This window comes from Buteo buteo, chromosome 27, assembly GCF_964188355.1.
Source record: "Buteo buteo chromosome 27, bButBut1.hap1.1, whole genome shotgun sequence".
Classification (NCBI taxonomy): domain Eukaryota; kingdom Metazoa; phylum Chordata; class Aves; order Accipitriformes; family Accipitridae; genus Buteo; species Buteo buteo.
Window position 1 is genome coordinate 4622121 of NC_134197.1, and position 19169 is coordinate 4641289.

At 59.9% G+C, this 19169-nt stretch overlaps 1 protein-coding gene across 1 annotated transcript; it reads left to right on the forward strand.

Annotated features, from left to right (window-relative positions):
- Window positions 1–2246: 2246 nt before the first annotated feature.
- RADIL (Rap associating with DIL domain) lies at window positions 2247–19047 on the forward strand. The gene is made up of 14 exons (XM_075058393.1): window positions 2247–2784; window positions 8263–8570; window positions 9612–10271; window positions 10448–10485; window positions 11545–11705; window positions 12445–12557; window positions 13474–13711; window positions 14258–14430; window positions 14718–14868; window positions 15200–15390; window positions 16262–16658; window positions 16963–17102; window positions 17934–18073; window positions 18711–19047. The coding sequence occupies exons 1-14, from the start codon at window positions 2253–2255 to the stop codon at window positions 18814–18816; spliced, it is 3348 nt and encodes a 1115-aa protein (XP_074914494.1). The 5' UTR covers window positions 2247–2252; the 3' UTR covers window positions 18817–19047.
- Window positions 19048–19169: the final 122 nt, after the last annotated feature.

Sequence of the window (19169 nt, forward strand, 5' to 3'; positions counted from 1 at the left end):
AACATATTCAAAACCAGGCAGGGACCTGTGAGGAGTGAGGATGCTGTCTCTGCCTGTGATGTGGGCTTGGAGGAAGGACTGTACCACCAGCAGATGTTAAAAGTTTTCCCTTTGTGCTGGAGGTAGTTCAGGGTAGAGGAGATTAAATCCACCAATTGAAAACAGTGGTTTGATGACAAAGTTTTGACTTTTGCATCCTTGATGGCAAGGACTCGTAGGGACACAGGGGTAGTTTTTCTTCTGGTGGATGTTAAGGAGGACTGGCAGGGCTGTGCTAACAGCCTGGGGCAGCAGTTCTTCAACCCGAGCGTCTGCCAGTGCCCTGACCTGCTCCCCAGGTCGGGTCCGCCCTGGCATTCCTGGGAGATGTCACACAGCAGACACCGAGGGATGTCCCCAGGGATGTCCCCAGCAGGAGCAGCAGCTCCGGGCTCAGCTGGAGGAGGAGCAGCAGCATGGGGGGAGCCATAGCTCTAACCCCATCCCTGCCTCAGTTTCCCCAGTTCCAAGGTGGGAGCAGGAACAGCGTTCCCCAAACCCAGTGAGCTGCAGCGAAGCTGCTGGGGCTAATGCTCAGCTGGCGAGGTACAAAACACAAGATGCTACGCTCTGCTTTCCAGCCTGATTTTGAAAAGCCTGGTTTTGGTGAGCCAGGGCCGGAGCAGCTGCCGCCTTCCCTCCCTGCCCCACAGCACCCGGACGGCTGCTGTGTCCTCACTTTCAGAGCCAGTGGGTTGGGAAGAAGGACAAACCCCAGCATTTTCACGGTCCTGGTGGGGGGAAAAAGGGGTGACGCAGGGTATAGCAGGATCGCACAGCTCCCAGGCACGTCCTGCAGCCTTAGTGCTTGCTGGTGCCTCAGTTTCCCCATCTGCAGCGTTCAACGGGTCTCTGATCCTGGGATGGGGAGATGTACACCCTGCAGAAATCCTCCGTGCGCAGCAAGGAGGTTGTTTCTGGGTTAGAAGGTGACCTCTTCCATTAGCAGCAGGGACGCTTTTTCTTCCCGAATTAGATGGTGGTTTGGAGGCTTTCCAGGGCCGACATCATTCTGCCTGATAGCGCTGGGTTTGCTCTGGCGGCGAGATCCTGCCGGAGCGAGATGGGGCTGCAGATGCAGCAAGCTGCCGGTACCCCGCATCTCCCTGGCCGTGCACAGCTGGATCACGCCGACTGCTGCATCAGAGCGCTCCGATACCTGCAGATGGGATGTTTTGGGGGTCCTCTGTGTGTGCACCGAGTCCCTGCCCGTGCCTGTTCCCTGCACGCGGGCTGCACGTTATAAATCTGGAAGTGAGGGAAATCCCTGTCCTGTCTGAATCAGAAATGCTCAAATTCTCTTTCCGGACCTTGGCTGCCAGCAGTCTGTGGTGCAGCCGGTGGCGTTATCAGCGCCGTGCAAGCGCCGGGTGTTTGCGCATCCAGGATGCGATTTCAAAGCCGGCCCCAGATGTCGGCAGTGACATCGGGCAGGACCGCTATCTGCCTAAAGCCAGAAGAGCATCACGGTTTCCAGCCCGTTCCTGGGGACCGAGGCGCACCGGGAGCTGTCGCCCGGCTGTGGCCACATCTCCTCCGGTCGTTGCCCACCCAGGGCTGCCCTGGCTAACGTGACAAGGGCAGCCTTGTCAGCGATGCCACCGCATGCTTTAACATCCTCCGCAAACTAGCAACAGCCAAGAGATTTGTCAGAGTCAGGACATTTTTAGAAAGGCTAATTAAAGCCCATTTTCACCCTTGTGCCTCTCGGTGAGCAAAAGCATTTAGCGGTGACCTCAGAGTGACTGAATTTGCACTTGAGCTTTCTGTTTCACCTCTAAAAAATGGGATTGCTCCGTAAACTCATTAGTGAAAGTAACTCCTGACGCCTTGGCTCCTGACCAGGATGGGCCCCGGCAAGTCCCGCTGGGCTCCGCTCTCCTCCCACTGCATTTTGCTTGGGCAAGAGGGACCTCTTAATACACACGAAGGAGAAATTTGGGGCCGCTCCAGGCTACGTTTTCAGGGACAAATCCATCCTGGGTTAATGGTGCTGATGCCAAGGAGCTCTGGTGATGTTTTGGGTTGCACAAGGGAAACGGCCCTCCCTTACCGCTGTCCCTTCGCCACCCTTGGAGGTGACAGCGGCTCCTCCACGGCCACCAGCTCGTTCCTGTTCTCTCCTCCCTGCTGCCCATCTGGCCTCCAAACCACTGACTTTCCCCTTTTTCCTCTCCCCTGCCCAGCTGCGCCCCATGACGACCTCACGCGCGATGTTTTATGGGTCCTCCTCCACCATGACTCCACCATCCAAGAACCGGCTGAAGCGCCAGAGCCGGATTTTCTCCCAAGTCTTATACCGGACGCTGAGCTACAAGGACCGGAGCTCAGCCTCCGCTTCCCCGGCAGCCGGTGAGGATGACCCGGCCGAACTCTCCACCCAGCTCTCAGCCCCCGGCGTCCTGAAGATCTTCGGGGGCAACATCTGCGCGGGCACCAACTACAAGAGCGTGCTGGCGACGGGCAGCTCGGGCGCGCGGGAGCTGGTGAAGGAAGCCCTGGAACGCTACGGACTGAGCCAGCTCAGCGCCGGGCAGTACGCCCTGTGCGATGTCATCGGGAGGTTCGAGGGCCCCGAGAAGCAGTGGCAGACGGAGGGGCTGAGGGTCCTGGGTGACCACGAGAAGCCGCTGCTCATCCAGGACCTCTGGAAACCCAGGGAGGGTTTCTCGAGGCGGCTGGAGCTGCGCAAGAGGGCGGAGGTGGAGGAGCTGGCAGCCAAGGATGTGGACACCACCACCGCAGGTCAGAGCTGGGTGCGGGGCAGGGAGAGGGGCCGGGGAGCTGTGACCACCCCCCCGAGCTGCCTGCGGGAGACGGACCCCACACCGGCAGCTTTTACCCGGGTTTTGGGCATGGGAAGGGGCGGTGCAAGTGGGAGGATAGCCACGTTTTAGCTGCAAGGCTCCTGGGTAGAGTTGGTACTCTGTGCGTAAAGGGAAATGTGACCTCAAATATTTACCCCAGCCATTCTAGGCGTTCATACCAAATTCCCTGTCGCGGCTGGGCGGCAGCAGGCAAGACCATCAGCGTTGCCCGCTCTTCCCATCGCTGTGAACCAGCGTCATGGTGTCCCATGCCCTGGCATGGCTCTGTGCCTGGCAGAGCACTGCCCTGCTCCCCCATCTCCCCGTGAGCATCCCCCAGGCTGGATACCCTGGGCAAATCTGCAGGAACAATTAAGCAAAATGAAAAGCTAACGAAGAGAGAGCAATGTAGGGCAGGAGAACCCCCCCCGGAGATGCCGGATCGAGTCCAGGGCTGGCAGGAGGAGATAAGTGCATCATTAGGAACCAGCAGGTTAATAAGTTACCCCAGTGCAGAGTAATGAAGTTTTCCTCCTCCCACCCTCAGATAAAAACCCCATGAGGATGAGGGCGGAAAGGCTTAAAATCAGATTTTTAATTGCACGATGCCCTTGGTGGGTCTGACCTGCTGACGGAGGGGTCCGGATCAGGGTCTGGAGGTGTCAGCCAGGGCGTTTTGCTGGGATGGGCACCGAGCGGTTCCTCACACCTGTAGGAAAAGGTTGCGATTGTCAGAAATAACCTGAAAATGGCGTAGGATTATCCCAGGCATTCAGCAAATGAGAGCCAAGGTTTCCCCACCAGCAGGGGAACAAATGGCCCAACCTGTCCCACGCCAGCGGGGACAGGGCTCCTTTCCCATCTGCTCTAACGAGGACTGGAAGGAGCCCAGGCACATGGCACGAAGGAAACCAGCCGTGCGCGTTTCGGGGGAGTACAGATGCTGCTGGGGTCCCACCGACCGCGATTTGCAATTGCGATTTTGCCTGGGTGCCCCAAAATCCGAGCGTGGGGTTTGCAGCTTCGTGGGTTGCTCGTGTTGTGGGCAGGTGCCCATCAGCACGAGGAGCCAGGGACGGGCTCACGTCCTGCCTTGAAACGGGAAGGATAGAGGAAGAGTGGAAAATAACCCAAAGCCCTCATATTAATGCTGTGCAGGGGGTCTGCTGGCACCCGATGGTGAGACAGGGCTCCCTCCATCCCTCGCCATGTCCAGTCCTTGTGTCTGCTCAGGGAGGGGATGCTACAGGATCGGTCCCAGCTCGCTGCACGTGGGATGCGAACGGAGAGAAAGAAGCTGCTGCTGCTGGTGCCCAGGCCAGAGAGGGGGCTGCAGAGGTAGATGCTCTGCTCTTCTCTTCGGCTCTTTCTCCAGCCAGGATCAGAGAGATATTACGTGCTTTGGGAGAGCAGTGACTCTAAAAACAGCTTCTTTTGAAGCGAGGAAAAGGCAAGAGCCGAGCGCAATGGTTATAGCACACGGCAGGGAGGGCCACGTGGCAGCTCCCTGCCTGAGCCCAAGGTCACATCAACTCTTGGCCTCAAATTCTCCCCCTTGGCTGCAGCAAGCAGCGTTCCCACCCATGACTTGGATCCTGGGTGGGCTGGCAGCTGTGGGGAGGGTAAGGCTCCCATGCTGGCCAGGGGAGAAGCAGGCAGCGGGCTGTCCGGTGCCGGAGCGGGCGGCACGGAGCTGGCCTGGGCTCAGCACCCTTCGGTGATTTCCCATGGAGGAGCAGTTCCTGACTGGATCGCGTGCCCTGGATCTGGAAATAAGCCCGTTACACTTTCAATGTAGATATCGCTTCATTTGTTTCAGCACTTCTGGGTGGGGTGGTGGAAATTCTCCGTTTTTTAACCTTCGGGCATTTTCCATAGCTGACCAAGCTCTTCCGAGACAGAAAACCTACACCCACGTTTGTTTAGGCTGTCTGCTCTGCAGACTACACAGCTCTTATTTGTCTTACCTGTTAAAATCTCACTCCTGCAGCATTTTCTTCTGGTGGCACCAGGCCTCTGTCACCGGTCTCACCCCATGCTGGTGGCACTGCCCGAAGGGATGCTGCGGGGATGGGACCACGCTTTCCCACCGCATCCGTGAGCTGCCAGGGATGAATGGGAGTGATGCAGCATGTCTGGGGGAGCCACCTGCTTCCCCCTCAACTCCAAAAAGACACAAAACTCCTGGTGTGATGGGGACTGACTGCGAGTGCCCTCCACCGGGGTCACCCTTGTCACCAGCCTCAAGGTGGCAGAAGTCCCCTTACCAAGCATTAGCTGCCTGCCCAGGGTCGTGGGGCACTGGTGTGGAAAATGCAGCATCTGGCAAAAAATAAAGGGACTTTGGGCTTGCAGGTCCCTGGGGAAAAAAACAAACAAACAAAACTGGGATGCTGCAAAGCAGGATCCCCAGAGAAATACCTGCAGTGCCCTTCCCCACGCAGGGCATCACTGGAGCGGCAGGACTGGGACCACTGGTGTCACACAGGCTGGAGCATCACTACCCACCCTGCAGCTGAGCTGGTAGCTGGGGGAAAGGCTCCACACCCATCTGTGACCTGTTAGCAAATAGCTTAAGAGTTTTATCTGCTCGGTTATCCATTATCCTAATTAGTTTATTAGCTGCTTCCCCCTGGAGAGGAAGGTGCTCACTCCTCACGCCACTAATTAGCAGCCCAGGTAGAGCATCTCTGCAGTAAACGAGGCTGACGCCCTCTCTCACTGCTACCTTCAGCCCCACCGCTTTTGGGGAGCAATGAAGCAGCAGTTAGGGAGCATCTGGGGAAAACACCCACAAACTGGAGGGCACTGGGACAGAGGTGCAGTACTTGGCATCTTTACGGCAGTCATCTTCCAAAACAGCCCCATTTTGCACCATGTCCTGAGCTTGCTGGGGCTTTCCTGGGAGACTGGAGGCTGAACTGCGTGCACGCCTCAAGAAACTTAGGAGTTAAGCCCGTTGTATTAAAAGATGCTCTGCCAGCTACCTCTGAGGAGCTGGCTTTGATATACTTTAGCACGCCTGCATCCAGGGAGGATTCCCTGCAGGGTCTGTGTAGCAATTACATTAGGAAGGACTAGCCTGGCGTTAGCCCCTCCTGGGTAAATTCAAAGCGTTACTTCTTTCCTGGGGCCTGTGGAGTTATTTATTGACTGATTTATTTCTCAGCCAATAAAAGGGAACCTCTTTCCTAGGCTGAAAAAGAGGCAGATCCCAGCTAAGATCCCAGGAAGGTTTCCCTCCCCGGGATGCAGGACGGGTTTAGAGGCAGCAGTTTGGTGGGGACTGGTGGATGCTGGCCGGGGGGTGCGCGGTGTCCCTACCTGGGGTGCCCAGCTCTCCCTAAGGGACAGGGTGCCATCCTGCCCCGTTCCCATCCGCATCACCCTGTGGCTTCAGCCGCTGCTGGCTCTGTCCTGGCCATGCTGTGTGGGAGATGCTCGTGCAGCATTTTGGGTGGGATAACCTGCACGTGCTCGGGAGGAGAGAACGGTACCAGAGGATTGAAAAAAACTAACTGGGTTTATGGAGGGACTTTTTGTTATGCTCAGGAAAAGAGCTGTGTTTATCTTTCCAGCACAGCTCCGGGGTTAGCGGGGAGCCTGTGACGGGGGCTCTATCGGCAGTAAAAAAGCAGCTTTTTCCTACGCAAAATAAATACAGAAGCTTCCTTTCCCCTAGATAAGGGGCCGGTGATGGCATGTCTCTCTAGGCAGTGGGACCCCAGTCCCAGCAGCCGCCGTTCCCTCCCGGCGCAATGAGCTCCAGCAATAGCTGCTCCCCAGGATCCGGCCCCTCTCCTCCTCCACTCCCACAGGCCAGGCTGGGACCTGCATCACCCCAGTCGTCCTTCATCCCTTTGGCCCATTTCCATGCTGCGGGTTGGAGATGGGGCTCCTGGGGGGAGCCAAGGGGTCCTGCGGACACGTTTGGGGTGGCCTTCGGCATCCCCAGCGGCACAGCTGGGGCTGTGCTCCTGCCCAGGCAGGCTTGTTGCATCCCTCCGGATTTCCCATCTGCGGGACGCAGGCGTCCCGTGCTGTGCCGCTGGCCGTGATGGGGACGTGAGCGGGGCCGATTGCCTTTTTAAGAAGGACACGGGGCACTGGACGGCCAGGGGTGGCTTGGCCATGCCTTGCCCTAATCCCAAGGCATGTAAACAGCAGGGGCTATTTTCTCCTTCTCCCCATCCCCATCTCTTTCATTTTCCCAGCAAAGGAGCGCTCGATTTAAAACAAACAAACAAAAAAATGTATTTCAGAACCGGCAGCCCATTCCTCACCAAATAAGGCAGATGACATTTTTTTGGGGTCTGAGCTTGTGAGTGTCCCTTTAAGCAGCGCTGGGCACTAGGCTCTCCGCTCTGCCATCCCCAAATCCCGCCGGCTGTCCCCAAATCTCGCTGGCCAAAGCCTGCTCGCAGGTCAGCCGAGCCGTGAGCGGGGCTCTGGCTCTGTGCTGCACCGATGCCGCTGCAGTGCTGCTCCTACAAGCAAATCCTTTAGGTTTTTTTTCCCTTCTCTTCGTCCTCCCCGAATGCCAGCGACCTGCTCCCAGGAGGCTGCCCACCCGAGGTACGAGCATCACCCATCGGACCTGCAACTTCTTCTTATTTCTCCTGCAGAGCTCGAGCCACGCTTGCAACACGGAGGGAACCCACGGGGACCCCCCCCCAGGGCTGGGGACCATGCGAGGGACTGCTTTTGCGGCTAGGCCAGGCCTATTCATTTGCTCTGGCTCCCATTCGTCTTGTGGACAGCTCTGTCTGAACTGATGCTTGGGAGAAGTTAATTACAGCTTGCTCCTGCGGCAGGCAGGCGGGCAGGCTCCACTGCAGCTCCCAGCTCCCATGCCTGGCTGGTGCTTGGGGGGGGAACCCTGGGGCTCCCCACAGCTCCTGCTTGCTGCTGGCCCCCGGCTGCTGAAGGTCTGAAGGCAGCATCCAGGCTTTTTTTTTTTTTTTTTTTTTGGCAAAGATTGAGCTCAGTTTCTTTTTAGCACAGATTTTTTTTCTCCTCCCTGAGCCCTGGCAGCGTGGCCGGGGCGGGTGGGGGATGCTGCGGACGCTGAGCCCCCCCGGGTCGGCGTGGGCTTTGGGGGCCAGGGAGGGCTGGGGCATCCCCTTTTTGGTGACGGCATTGGGGCACGAAACTCTCCACCTTTGGATGTCCTGGCATCACCCTTTGGGAAGGGTGAAGAACCCAGGGGACATCAGCCCGGGGAGGGTGCGCGGTCCTGGAGGCTGGGGGGGCAGCTTTCAGCCTCTCCATCCCCTCTCCCACGCTGCAGCATCCCTCCAGCCGTGGGTTACTGCGCCTGCGGGGGGGGGTCCCGGCGAGGTGGCGAGGACTGAACGCCGCTTTTCTCCCTCCTCACCCCCCCTTTCCCCCCCCCCCCCCTCCCAATTCCCCGCAGGCATCAACGCCCAAGCGCGGAAACTACAGCGGCACCGGGCGCGGGGGGCCCGGCGGCCGCCGGCGGGGCTTGAACGGCTCGGTCCCCCCCCGACCCTGCGGCGTAGCCTCAGCGAAACCAGTTTAGGCAATCCGGTTCGAAGGACCGGCACGGGAATCGGGACAGGGACCGGGATCGGGGAGAGGTTCCAGCGGCACTGTTCCACCTTGCCCGGGAGCCCGGCGGCGGCGCGGAGCGGCGGCAGCATGCGGTACTCCCTCTACCAGTCCCCGCACCTCCTGCTCCTGCAGGGCTACAGCCAGCAGCATGTAAGCACCGCACAGGCTCTCCCCGCACCCCCCCGCACCCCCCCATCCTCTGCTTTTCTCCCCCCAACCCACCCAAACCCCAGGGAAAAGCCGGGGGGGGGGGATGCTGCTTGCATGGCCGGAGCTGCTGGGGTTAAAGGGGGGGTGGTTGGTGGTGGGGAGGAAAAGGATCCTTTAGAAAACGAGCTGGCCCGGCTTGGGACTTGGCAGTCTTGTCCCTGAGTGCGGAGCCGGGACCCGCGACCCCCCCCCCCATCACCCCCGGTTAAAGCCGCAGAGGGAGGCAGGGAAAGCCCCGGAGCAGCATCCCGGTTTTGCGGGTGATGGCTGAGCTGCCCCCGTCCCCTGTCTGGCTGCTTCATTAGTGGCAAACGTAATGAGAGGCAGCGAGGAGACAGCCCGTCTGGGAGCCTCTGCTCCCCAGCGCTGGAGGCACTTGGAGAACTGGAAAGGACTGGGACGGCTCCTGGAGTTAATGGCTACTTTGTCCCCGTTGACTATCTGGCTGGTCCAATCTTTCTGGCAGGGTGACATTGGCACTGCAGCCCTCACCCGTCTGCACCCATCCCGTTAGTACAGCTGGGGAAACTGAGGCACGGCGTGGTTACGTGAGGTGCCCCGGGGCGTGCGGGCGGGCTGGCGGAGAAGCCGGGGCAGGGAGTGGATGCTCTGACCGGGGTCTCGCTGGCCTCCCCCGGCCAGGGGGGTCCAGGCTTCCCTGCAGTCTGGGGGGAGAAGGTGGGAAGGAAAAGCAGCTGTGGGGGCGAGAGGTGGAGAGAGGGCTCCCTCTGCCCAAAGCAGCTCCATTTACTGCGTGCCCAAAGTTATCGTGCCCATTTATTAGCATACCCAAAGCAGGGATCACTGCTGTCCTGCTCGACGGCGAGGAAAATAGAGAGAAACACGTTTCTGCCATGCAAAGGTGCAGCAGGCGGGGGGGATGGCCGGGGACAGCGGGAGGCTGCAGCACCCACCGCACTGCAGGGAGGAGGGTCCCTTCTCCCCACCCTCCGGTTCATGCCGCCTCTCCCCGTTTGGCAGGACAGCTTGGTTTACCTGCTGAACCGCGAGCAGCACACGGTGGGCCAGAGGACGCAGGCGAGCAAGCCCAGCATCAGCCTGTCGGCCCCCGACATCTTGCCCCTGCACTGCACCATCAGGAAGCTCCGACCTTCCCGGCATCGCTCAGAGGAGAAGCTGGTGCTGGAGCCCATCGCAGGTGCCGGCATCTCCGTCAACTTCGCCAAGGTGGCCCGGACGGTCGTGCTGCGGCACGGGGACCTCCTCTCCCTCGGTCTCTACTACCTGCTCCTCTACAAGGACCCCATGAAAGCCCAACCGCTGCCGGCGCAGACCCTGCTGAGGCTGCGAGCCCTGCACCCCGCCGTCCCCGAGGGTCCCCCCGTCTGCGGGGCGTGTGGCAGCCTGCTGAAGGAGAGGGACCCCGTCACCAAAAAACGGGGTCCCTCGCCTGCCGGCGGCCCCAGGGTACCCCGCAGAAAGCTGCTGCTGGAGTTCGAGCCGGCGGCCGAGGACGTGCTCCTTCGGCGCATCATGACCCTGATCGAGCCGGGGGGGGACGACCACAAGCTGACACCCGCCTTCCTGCTCTGCCTCTGCATCCAGCATTCAGCCACCAGCTTCGAGCCGGGTGACTTCGGGCAGCTGCTGCTCAAAGCGGCCAAAATGATCCAGAGGACGGTGTGGGTCAGTCGGCGGTGGGACAGGGGTGTTGGTGGGGTGGGGGTGTTGCTGGACCCCCCCCAGGGGCTTCCCCCAGCCCGGCCCCCAGCAGCAGCGACTGCTGATCGGGGTGATGCTCGTGCCGCCCCGTCCCGCTGGTTTTCATTTTGCTTTCCCCTTCTTTCCCTGCCCAGGAGCGGACACGGGAGCTGGCTGAGAAGCAGTCCCAGCAGTAAGTGCAACCCGCTGCCCCTCCTTGTTTTGCCCTGAAAAGGGGAGAATTCAACTCGGTTCTTCCTCCCTGAGTGAGAGGAGTCCGTGTCTGGCTAAAACCACCCTCCCAGCCTGGCAGCACCAGTGCACGCTGAGTTTTCCTGCTCAATCCCACTCATTCGGTGCCCTGGTCCTTTCACCACGGTGCTTGCAAGGCCCCTGGCTTGGGAATGTGCGGGGCTGGAAAAGCGGGGGAACTCGAGGGAGAATAGGACCTGCGGCAGCTCTGGGGTCTTCTCCAATCCAAGACCTGGCCAAGGCTTTGCACGTGGCTTCAGCATCCCTGAGGGATGTGGTGGGGATGGTCCCGGTGCGGGGTTTCACCCCGTTCACACTGGAGACCCCTCTGTGGTGCAGGGAAGGGGCTGGCATTGCATGTGTACATCCAGGGATGGTGTCCCAGGGGGGGGAGCACCACTTTGGGGCTATCACAGTGGTGCCGGCGGCTGGCTTCCCAGCCATTTCCAAAATCCAGGCTCCAAAGCAGCATCTGGAGAAACCGTTGGTGCTTGCTGTGAGCTCTCCTTTAGGACAAGCTCCGAGGATGCTTCCCAGGCCTTTTCTATAGCAGGAAAAAGCAGTTCAGCAGTTGAGAAACTTGCCAGATGCTTTTTATTTATTTTGTTTTATTTTTGAACAGCCCAGTGCAGGCAGGCTGGGTTTAACCGTCCAGAGCTGGCAGGAACAGCACATACTTCTTGGGGAGAGCTGTTTTTCAGCCATGAGTGTTTACTGCAGTTCAGCTGTATTAGGGGGAGTCTCCCCCAAAAGTGGCACCCCACAAAGGCCAGGTGGCTCTTGGCCAGCCCAGTCCCTGCAGGGTCCCCTTTGCTGTTCTGCAGAGCAGGAACCACCAGATTTTGGTTGTAAAGGGTCTTCCTAGGTGCTGGGCTTGGGGGTGAGGGGTGGAAAAGCTCTTCAGCTGTCCAGCATTGCCCCAGGCTGGCCGTTTTCTCCCCAAAAACTTGAGTGGGGATGTCGAGGAGCGGCAGCCGTAACGCCTGCTGTGTCTCCCCAGCCAGGACCCTGCTGCCCTGTCCCGCTTCACCATCACGGACCTTCTCCCAGACCTGCAACACATCCTCTTCTGGATGGCCAACGCCATCGAGGTCCTCTACTTCATCCAGCAGAAATCGCCCACCTACATCCAGAGCATGGAGGAGGAGCTGGATGTCAGAGGTAAGGCTGGACGCAGCGTCCTACTTGCTTCTCCGGCCGGAGCGACTTTGCTCTGCTAATCCCCGGTCGTAAGCGATGGTCAGTGCCCCTCAGATGCTTCTTTAACCCCCCGTAATCCTCATCGGCAGGGATGTCTCCGCGGTGCAGGCTGGGGTAATCTGGGCGGGAGGAGCAGCCTCGCGTCGTGCCGCGGTGCTGCTCGGTTTCAGGGCCGGGTTGTGTTGCGTTTGCAGCTGAGCCTCCCCTTTCCACCACAGCGGCTTGTGGTTAATGCCTCGGGGGTGGCTTTCTGCCCCCCGCTGCTGTGGGGGCACCTGGATTTGCAGGCAGCCCTGCAGAATTGCTCACTGGTGAGCCTGTGTTAATACCAACAAAAAAAAAAAAAAAAAAAAAAAAGAAAAAAAGGAAAAAGGGATTAAATCAATCATCAGCCTCAGAAACCTTCTGCTCTATGCAGCAAGTTAAAATATTCGTAGGCCAGGCAGGGTCTTGGAAGGACAGGGCAGAGGCCACCGTGCTGCAGCACCGGGCTGTGCTGCCAGCGGCACTGTGAGCCGTGGGAGACGGCAAGTGGGCGCTCCGGGATGAGAGGAGCCTCTTTGCCCCTTGGGGGAATGCCAGGGCGGTGATGCCAGCCCGGGAGCACTAATAACGCCCACCCTGGGGATTTGGGGGGCAATGAATTCAGCCTGCCTTGCTGCTGCAGGTTTGCTCCCCCATCCTCCTCTCCATCCCATAGGCTCCAAGGAGTCTCTGTTCTCCTCGACCATCACAGCCAGCGAGGAGGCGATGACGGTGCTGGAGGAGGTGATCATGTACACCTTCCAGCAGTGCGTCTACTACATCTCCAAGGTACGTGCTCCCCGGGGAGGGCAGCAGTGTCCCATGGGGCCAGCAGGAGCATCCCCAGCAGTTCTCGGGCTGCACAGGAGGGTTTTTTTAAGCTTTTACTCTTTGGCAGTTGCATCATGCCGAGGTGTTTTCCTTTGGGCCGAAATGCCCCGATTTTTGGTCGCAGCCCAGGAAAAGTATTGAATTACTGCGGTGTGTTTCCCTGCCTGCAGTGCAGCGGCTCGGGGGAGGCGTTTGGGGAGAGCTGCTTGGCTCCGGCCAGCATGGCAATAATGGTGCGATTCAGGGCGTGATGGAAAGGGGCCCCTGGACCGTCGCCGTTGGACCGTGAGAGCCGGGCAGCGTCGGAGCGGGGAACAGAGCGGGCAGTGTGAGGCAGGAGAAAGGCTGCTGTGTGCGGGACGGCCCTGCCTGTCCGCTGGCATCGGCACATGGGGATGCAGGGGTTGCTCCTGCTCCGCTCGGCCGAAGCGGCACCCTCCTCCCCAGGACCCTCGCCTCCCCCTTAGCCTCGGCAGAGGTGGGTGCTAGGTGCTGCTCTCCCGTTTAAGCAATAGGGAAAGGTCATCCTCATCAGGTCACCGTTTTTCTTTCACCCTCGTGCCCAGCTGATCGGCTGCTGCCCTGGTTCAGATCAATTTTCAGATCCTTTTAGCTCAGCCATCCCACGCTGTCACCTCCAACTGCTAAAAGCAACAGACACGTTCATTTTAATTTTTTTTTTTTTAAAACACTTGCGCAACACCGGAGCGCATCGAAGCAGGGGGTAAGCAGGATCAGCCCCTTGCCGGAGCAGTGCCAGTGGGGTTTGCTCAGCTTGTGGAGGTGAGGGGAGTCGGAAGGGTTTGGCTCATTGGGAGAAAAAAAAAAAAAGAAACAAAATCAGTCTGCTGTGAACTTGCCGCTCTCTCTGCAGTGTCTGTACGTGTCGCTCCCTGCCCTGCTGGAGTGCAACCCCTTCCAGAACGAGTGCCGGGAGAGCTGGCGGACGTCCCCGCCGCTGCCCGAGGAGCTCCGCAGGGTCGTGCTCATCTACCAGGCGGCACTGGACCTGCTCCGCCAGTACGAAGTACACCCGGAGATCACCTCCCAGATGTTCGCCTACCTCTTCTTCTTCTCCAACACCCTGCTCTTCAACCAGCTCCTGGATAAGGGTCAGTCCTCCTTGAACACCCAGCCTGAACTGGGTAATCCGTAGGGGACCGGCCCTTTGGGAGACCCTCCAGTCCATCCCAGTGCCATCTTGGGGGGTACAGGAGGGAGGGGGCTTGAGGGGGGCTGGAGACGGGCAGGTCTCAGCACTGTTATCTCCAGGGTCCCCATTCCCAGGAGGGGTTTAATCCCACGAGTGCCCCATCCTCACCCCTGCAAGACCGCTGCCCTTTTAGCCTGAGCAGAGGAGGCTGACAGCAGTTCAGAGGGGCAGCTCATTAATAAACTACTGCAGTTTGCTTTGTAACTGAGGTGCTCGTTAGCCCTCATTAACACAGCAGCCTCATCGCCTGCTGTTAGTGCCAGGCGAGGTCCAGCCACCACCCAGAATTACAGCTCTAGGATGCTGGGGACATTAACCTGGATTTATTTTGCTGACCGGGGGCAGCTCTACCTCTGGGGCAGGGGCTGGGCTCCGGCCAAAGGCTGGGGGTCCGGGGGGGGGGCTGTGTCCCCGACACGTGCTGATGGATGCTCTGCCTCCGCAGGCTCCTCTCTCGGCTGTTTCCACTGGTCGCAGGGGGTGAAGCTGCGGGCCAGCGTGCGGCTGCTCCTGGAGTGGCTGCGCGGTGCCGGCTTCGAGCAGCTCGCCCAGCAGTTCTTCGCCAAACTCGCCAGCGTGGCCAACCTGCTGGCCATGCCCGGCTCCCAGCTGGTCCAGGTGAGGAATGCCCGGCCGGGGGCTCACGGCATCGGGATGGGCACGGGCAGGAGACCCCGCTCGGCATTTGGGGGATCCTTGCAGTGATACGTCCCTTCTGCAACCTGTCCCCAGCTGCGCCTTCCTGGGGTGGTGGGTCTGTGGGTAGGCAGTACCGAGGAGGGGATGCTCAGATTCGCTTCGTCTTGCCCAGCCTCTCCCTCCCACCCTCCTCGCGAGCCCTTGCTCCTCGGAGAAAGCGGCTCCTCACCTCGGCCGTTCGCCCCGCGCTCTGTTTCCTCGCTCAGATGACCTGGCCGTCCCTGCGAGCCGAGTTCCCGGCGCTGAGCCCCGCGCAGCTCTACCGGGTGCTGAGCCAGTGCCAGGCGGTGATGGATGTGGGCTGCATCGCAGCATGGCAGCCCGGCGAGGAGGAGAACCCGGCCACCTTCCAGCCCGGTGAGCCCCTGGCTTCGTGCTCAGCGCTGCTCCGGTCACCCACAGGCTCCCTTCAAGGTTTTTATGGTCAAACCAAACAGGCAATTCCCTTCCCCTCCCTGGGGCTCCTGTAGTAACTGCAGCGTTCAGGAATAACCACGGCCCCGCAATTCGGATATTGGAAAGGATGCCAAGCGCATTCAGAAGGCCTTGGGGCTCTTTCCGCGTTCCCAAGCGAGGGATGCTGCTGCCTCGCAGCTCACTGTGTCCCCGATCCCAGCTGGGATGGCCGAGAACCGGGAGATGGGGTTCAGCCCGGGCCAGGGCTAGCCTCCCTCCTTCCACCTTTCAGATGACACGCTGGAGTCCTTCGACAACCACCCGCCCATCGTCCTGCCCAGCGGGGGCTTCAAAGTGGACCTGGAGGTGGAGACGTTGGACGACAACATCTACCGGCACCTCCTTTACATCCGCCACTTTCTCTGGAGCCTGCGGAGCAAGAGCCCCCACGCCAGTGAGGGGCCAGGCTCAGCACCCCCAAAGGTAGCCTGTACCCCACGGAGGGGCTCGTTCTCTCCAGGGTGGGCAGGAGAGTCTTGGGTCCCTCTTGGAGATCCCTCCGAGCCCAGCGCCAAGGGCTTGCTGCCCTCACCTGCAGCCCGGAGCTGCGGCGATGCCCTCACGTAGAGCTGCTGGAAGGATTAGTGCTGCTAATCCCCCAGCGTGGGGGCTGTGGGAAGGTGAGCTGGAAGGACAGGCTCGTCCCAGCAATCTTGTTAGTGGGGAGGAGGGAGGAAGGGGGGTGTCCGCAGGCAGCGCTCCCCTTCTCCCGGCGTGTTCCCCTGTCCTCCCTGCCCTGCACCCTGCCTGTCCCCAGGTAGCCAGGCGGACTTGCACAAAAGCGCTAATTAGCTAATGCCTATAAAGCGCGGGGGGGGGTGAGACGTGCTGCGGGTGCTAAGCTCAGCTGCCATTCATCTCCAGCTCGCCGGGGATGATGATGTCCCTCCAGCAGGTCCCCTTCTGCTCTCCCACCCTGTCCCCATCGACTGCAGGACCCACAGGCACCGCTACCTCCTCCCATCACCCTGGGGCCACAGCACCCAGTTCTGGGGCCACAGGAGGAGCCATGCTCCACTGGTGTGTCCCTCTCCGGTGAGATCCCCCAGCAGGGACATGACCAGAGTCCCCTCCTGGCTGGCTGTGAAAATCCCCAGCATGGCCCTGGCCACAAAACTGGGGCGTGGGAGCTCTGCTGGGAAGCCCGGACAAGCCCTGGCCGTGTCCGAATTGCCAAGGCTTTGGCTGGAGCCGGCAGCCGTCCCGCCTGCGAAGAAGACAGGGTGGTGGGGTGCAGGTAGGGTGTGAAAAGCAAACGCAAGGGATCCCACAGAGCATTTTTCTCCTTCTTAAGAAAGAGGCATGCACGACACCAGATGTCCTGGAGGTGAGCGAAAGCCCGGCTGCTGCCACCCTGGGGAACACCATCACCCAGGAGGACTACAGCTCCCTGGGGGGCTGCGCCGAGCCGGAGGGGAACCCCCCGCTCAGCCTGGCCACCAACGGCTGCCCCTGCGAGCACCCCGCCGGTGAGCCCCAGCTCCAGGAGAAGCTCAAGCAGCTGCAGCTGGGCAGGGGTTCAGCACCCAAGGCTGGCACAGCACCCACGGACCCCTCCTGCCTGCTGACGCCACCCACCACCCCTCTGAACTTCGACTCCGGGAGCCCAGAGTCCCCTCAAGGCACCGGCAAGGGGCTGCAGGACCCCCGGAGGAACGGGATGAATGGCACCAAAGGCAGCACCCCCGAAGGTACCGAAAGCTGGCGTTGCCCTGCTTTGGGGGTGCAGGACTGGGGCACGAGGGTGTTTGCTGCCATTCTGCTGCACAGCCCCTCGCCGCACACGCGGTTCCTGCGGGGACTTGTCGGTGCTTGGACAAGGCAGGTGAGAGCAAACGAAGCATCTCATCCTGCTCCTGCCTTGGCAGAAAACCAGCCCTGGGGCTACGTGAGGTCGGCTTTGATGGGGTTTTGGGGGGCAGCTTTCTGCAGGAGATGATTTTGAGGCTGGGTTTGGGTGATGCCAGAGGGGTAAGCCGGTCTCTCCACTGCCAGGATGCTCACCGACCCCCTATGACTACCCCACGCCAGAGTCTTCCAGCCGCAGCTCTGCCACCGATGATTTCTGCTACGTCTTTGTGGTGGAGCTGGAGAGAGGACCCATCGGGCTGGGGATGGGGCTGATCGACGGCTTGGTGAGTTCTCACCGATCGCAGGACAGGGCTGATGCTCCTCCAAATAGCTGGAGCGGGACATGTGGGACATGTTTTATACCCCAAGAAAAACCAGCAAAGAAGCTAATGGCTTCGCATGGGAGCTAGGCTGCTTCTCCTGGGGAAAATGAGACACAGAGTGATTTATCGGGAGGAGCAGATCTCTGGTCCTGGGTGGCTGTGCCATGCACGCAAAGTCCATCACAGCTGTCCTGCAGCTGGAGAGAGCAAACGGGCTCAGCGCTCTTGTAGAAGGAAAATGACTCAGCCGAGGTCTTTCCTCCACCCTTCAGCGGGTGGCAAGGCAAGCGGAGGGGAGCAGGGAGGCTCGTGGGGTGCCAGAACAGAACTCATTGCATACGGTGGCGTTGCAATCTGGCTTAGGGCAGTGGATCATCTTACTAAGTGGCCTTTCACGGCAGTGCATTAGTCAGTAGGAAACAGGGCATCACCGAGCCCCTGGGACAGCCGTGAGTAAAGAGCTCCAATCCCAAGACAGCTGCAGGTTAACGATGCTTTGCTCTTAATTAAATTGAACAAGAAAATATTGCACCCACCTCTCCTTTCTGTGTATAAATTGATATAAAACTGAAGGCTCGCATTTCCTTCCTGTTACTGTTAGTGACACCGTCCCCAGCACCCATCCATCAAGTTCCCCAGAGCCTTCAGGGTCCCACCTGGCATCAGGCACCCGCTTGGCCGTGAGCCATGGGAAAGAGTCACCCTCTTTGGGGAGCTCAGCCCTTTGGGACCGCAAATTTTTCGTGTCCCTTCTACCCTGGCTGGTCACTTACTGCCTTTCCCTGCCAACAGCACACTCCTCTCTGCTCTCCGGGGATCTACATCCGTACCCTCATCGAGGACAGCCCCGCGGCCACCGACGGCAGGCTCTCCATCGGGGACCGCATCCTGGCCGTCAACGGCACCAGTCTCATCGGGGCAGACTACCAAAGGTGAGTTGCATCCCGCCGGAGGGCCCGGTCCGGTATCGGCACCGTGGGAGTTACTGCTTAAATCCAGGTTTTCAGCTGTTTTGCTGCAAAGAACTGAACGGGGTCTCTGAGTGCCTGGTGCTGCGGTCCTGGCCAACAACGCAGAGGATGCTGCGGTATGGGCAAGCTGCAGAGAGAGGGGCGACCTGCCCAGGACGCTGGAAAGGGGGCAAGGCATCTGGGTGCAGGGGTTTGAAAGAGGGATCAGGAGCCTATTTGGGAAACGAATGCGAGCTCCAGAGGTGGATCTCAGCAATGCGGAGTTGCTCCCCCCGCCTCAAAGGCAGCGGGATGGGGCAGCTCGCACCCTGCCTGCCTGTCTGAGGCAGAGCCCAAGGTGCCTACGGGGCAGAGCAGCTCAGGGCTCATTGCCCCTTGTCCTGGCAACACTTGTGTGGAGGCCGGGCTCTCTGTAAAGCTACAGGCAGCGGAGAAACAGACTCTGCTTGTAGCACTGAGCAGGCACAGAGCAGAGGGTGCAGGTGTTTTGCAGATGCTGGGTGTTTTGCAAATGTCCGTGACCTGGCAGGCTCCTGGGGGGGCTGCCAGCCTGCAGGGAGCCAGAATTCACCTCTTTCCCTGTTGCTGCTCTCTGCAGTGCGGTGGACCTCATTCGCTCCGGAGGGAAAAAGCTGCGGTTTCTAGTTGCCAAGTCGGACACGGAAATAGCCAAAAAAATCAGTTCCAGCTCCTCTTCCTCCTAGTCCTTGTGGTACAAGGGTTCTTCTGCAGCAGCTTGCGGGTGGAGCTCTGGTTAAGGCTGACCTCGGGGAGCCTGGAATGCGAGAAGGAGGACCAAGACTCCACAACTGCCCTCGATTTGCTTTTCGACACCTTGCCCCTGCGCCGCAGCAGATGCAAGGATACTCAAGGGTGGTGCACGCTTCTCCCACTGGGAGCATCATTCCTGATCCATTGCCCGTCCTCACCTTATACCCTGTGTCATCCTTCTCAGGAGCCTTCCTGGTCCTTTGTCCCCTCTGGCAGGGGGCAGGAAGGGGGTGCTCCCCCCCACGGGGGCTGTAGGCAGGCTCTTCTGGTCCTCTAGGCTGGCAGC

Coding starts and splice junctions, on each gene's coding strand:
- RADIL (XM_075058393.1), top strand. CDS start 2,253: ATGTTTTATGGGTCCTCCTCCACCATGACTCCACCATCCAAGAACCGG. Junction 15,391..16,261: donor CAGGCTCAGCACCCCCAAAG/GTAGCCTGTACC, acceptor CTCCTTCTTAAG/AAAGAGGCATGCACGACACC. Junction 18,074..18,710: donor ATCGGGGCAGACTACCAAAG/GTGAGTTGCATC, acceptor TGCTCTCTGCAG/TGCGGTGGACCTCATTCGCT.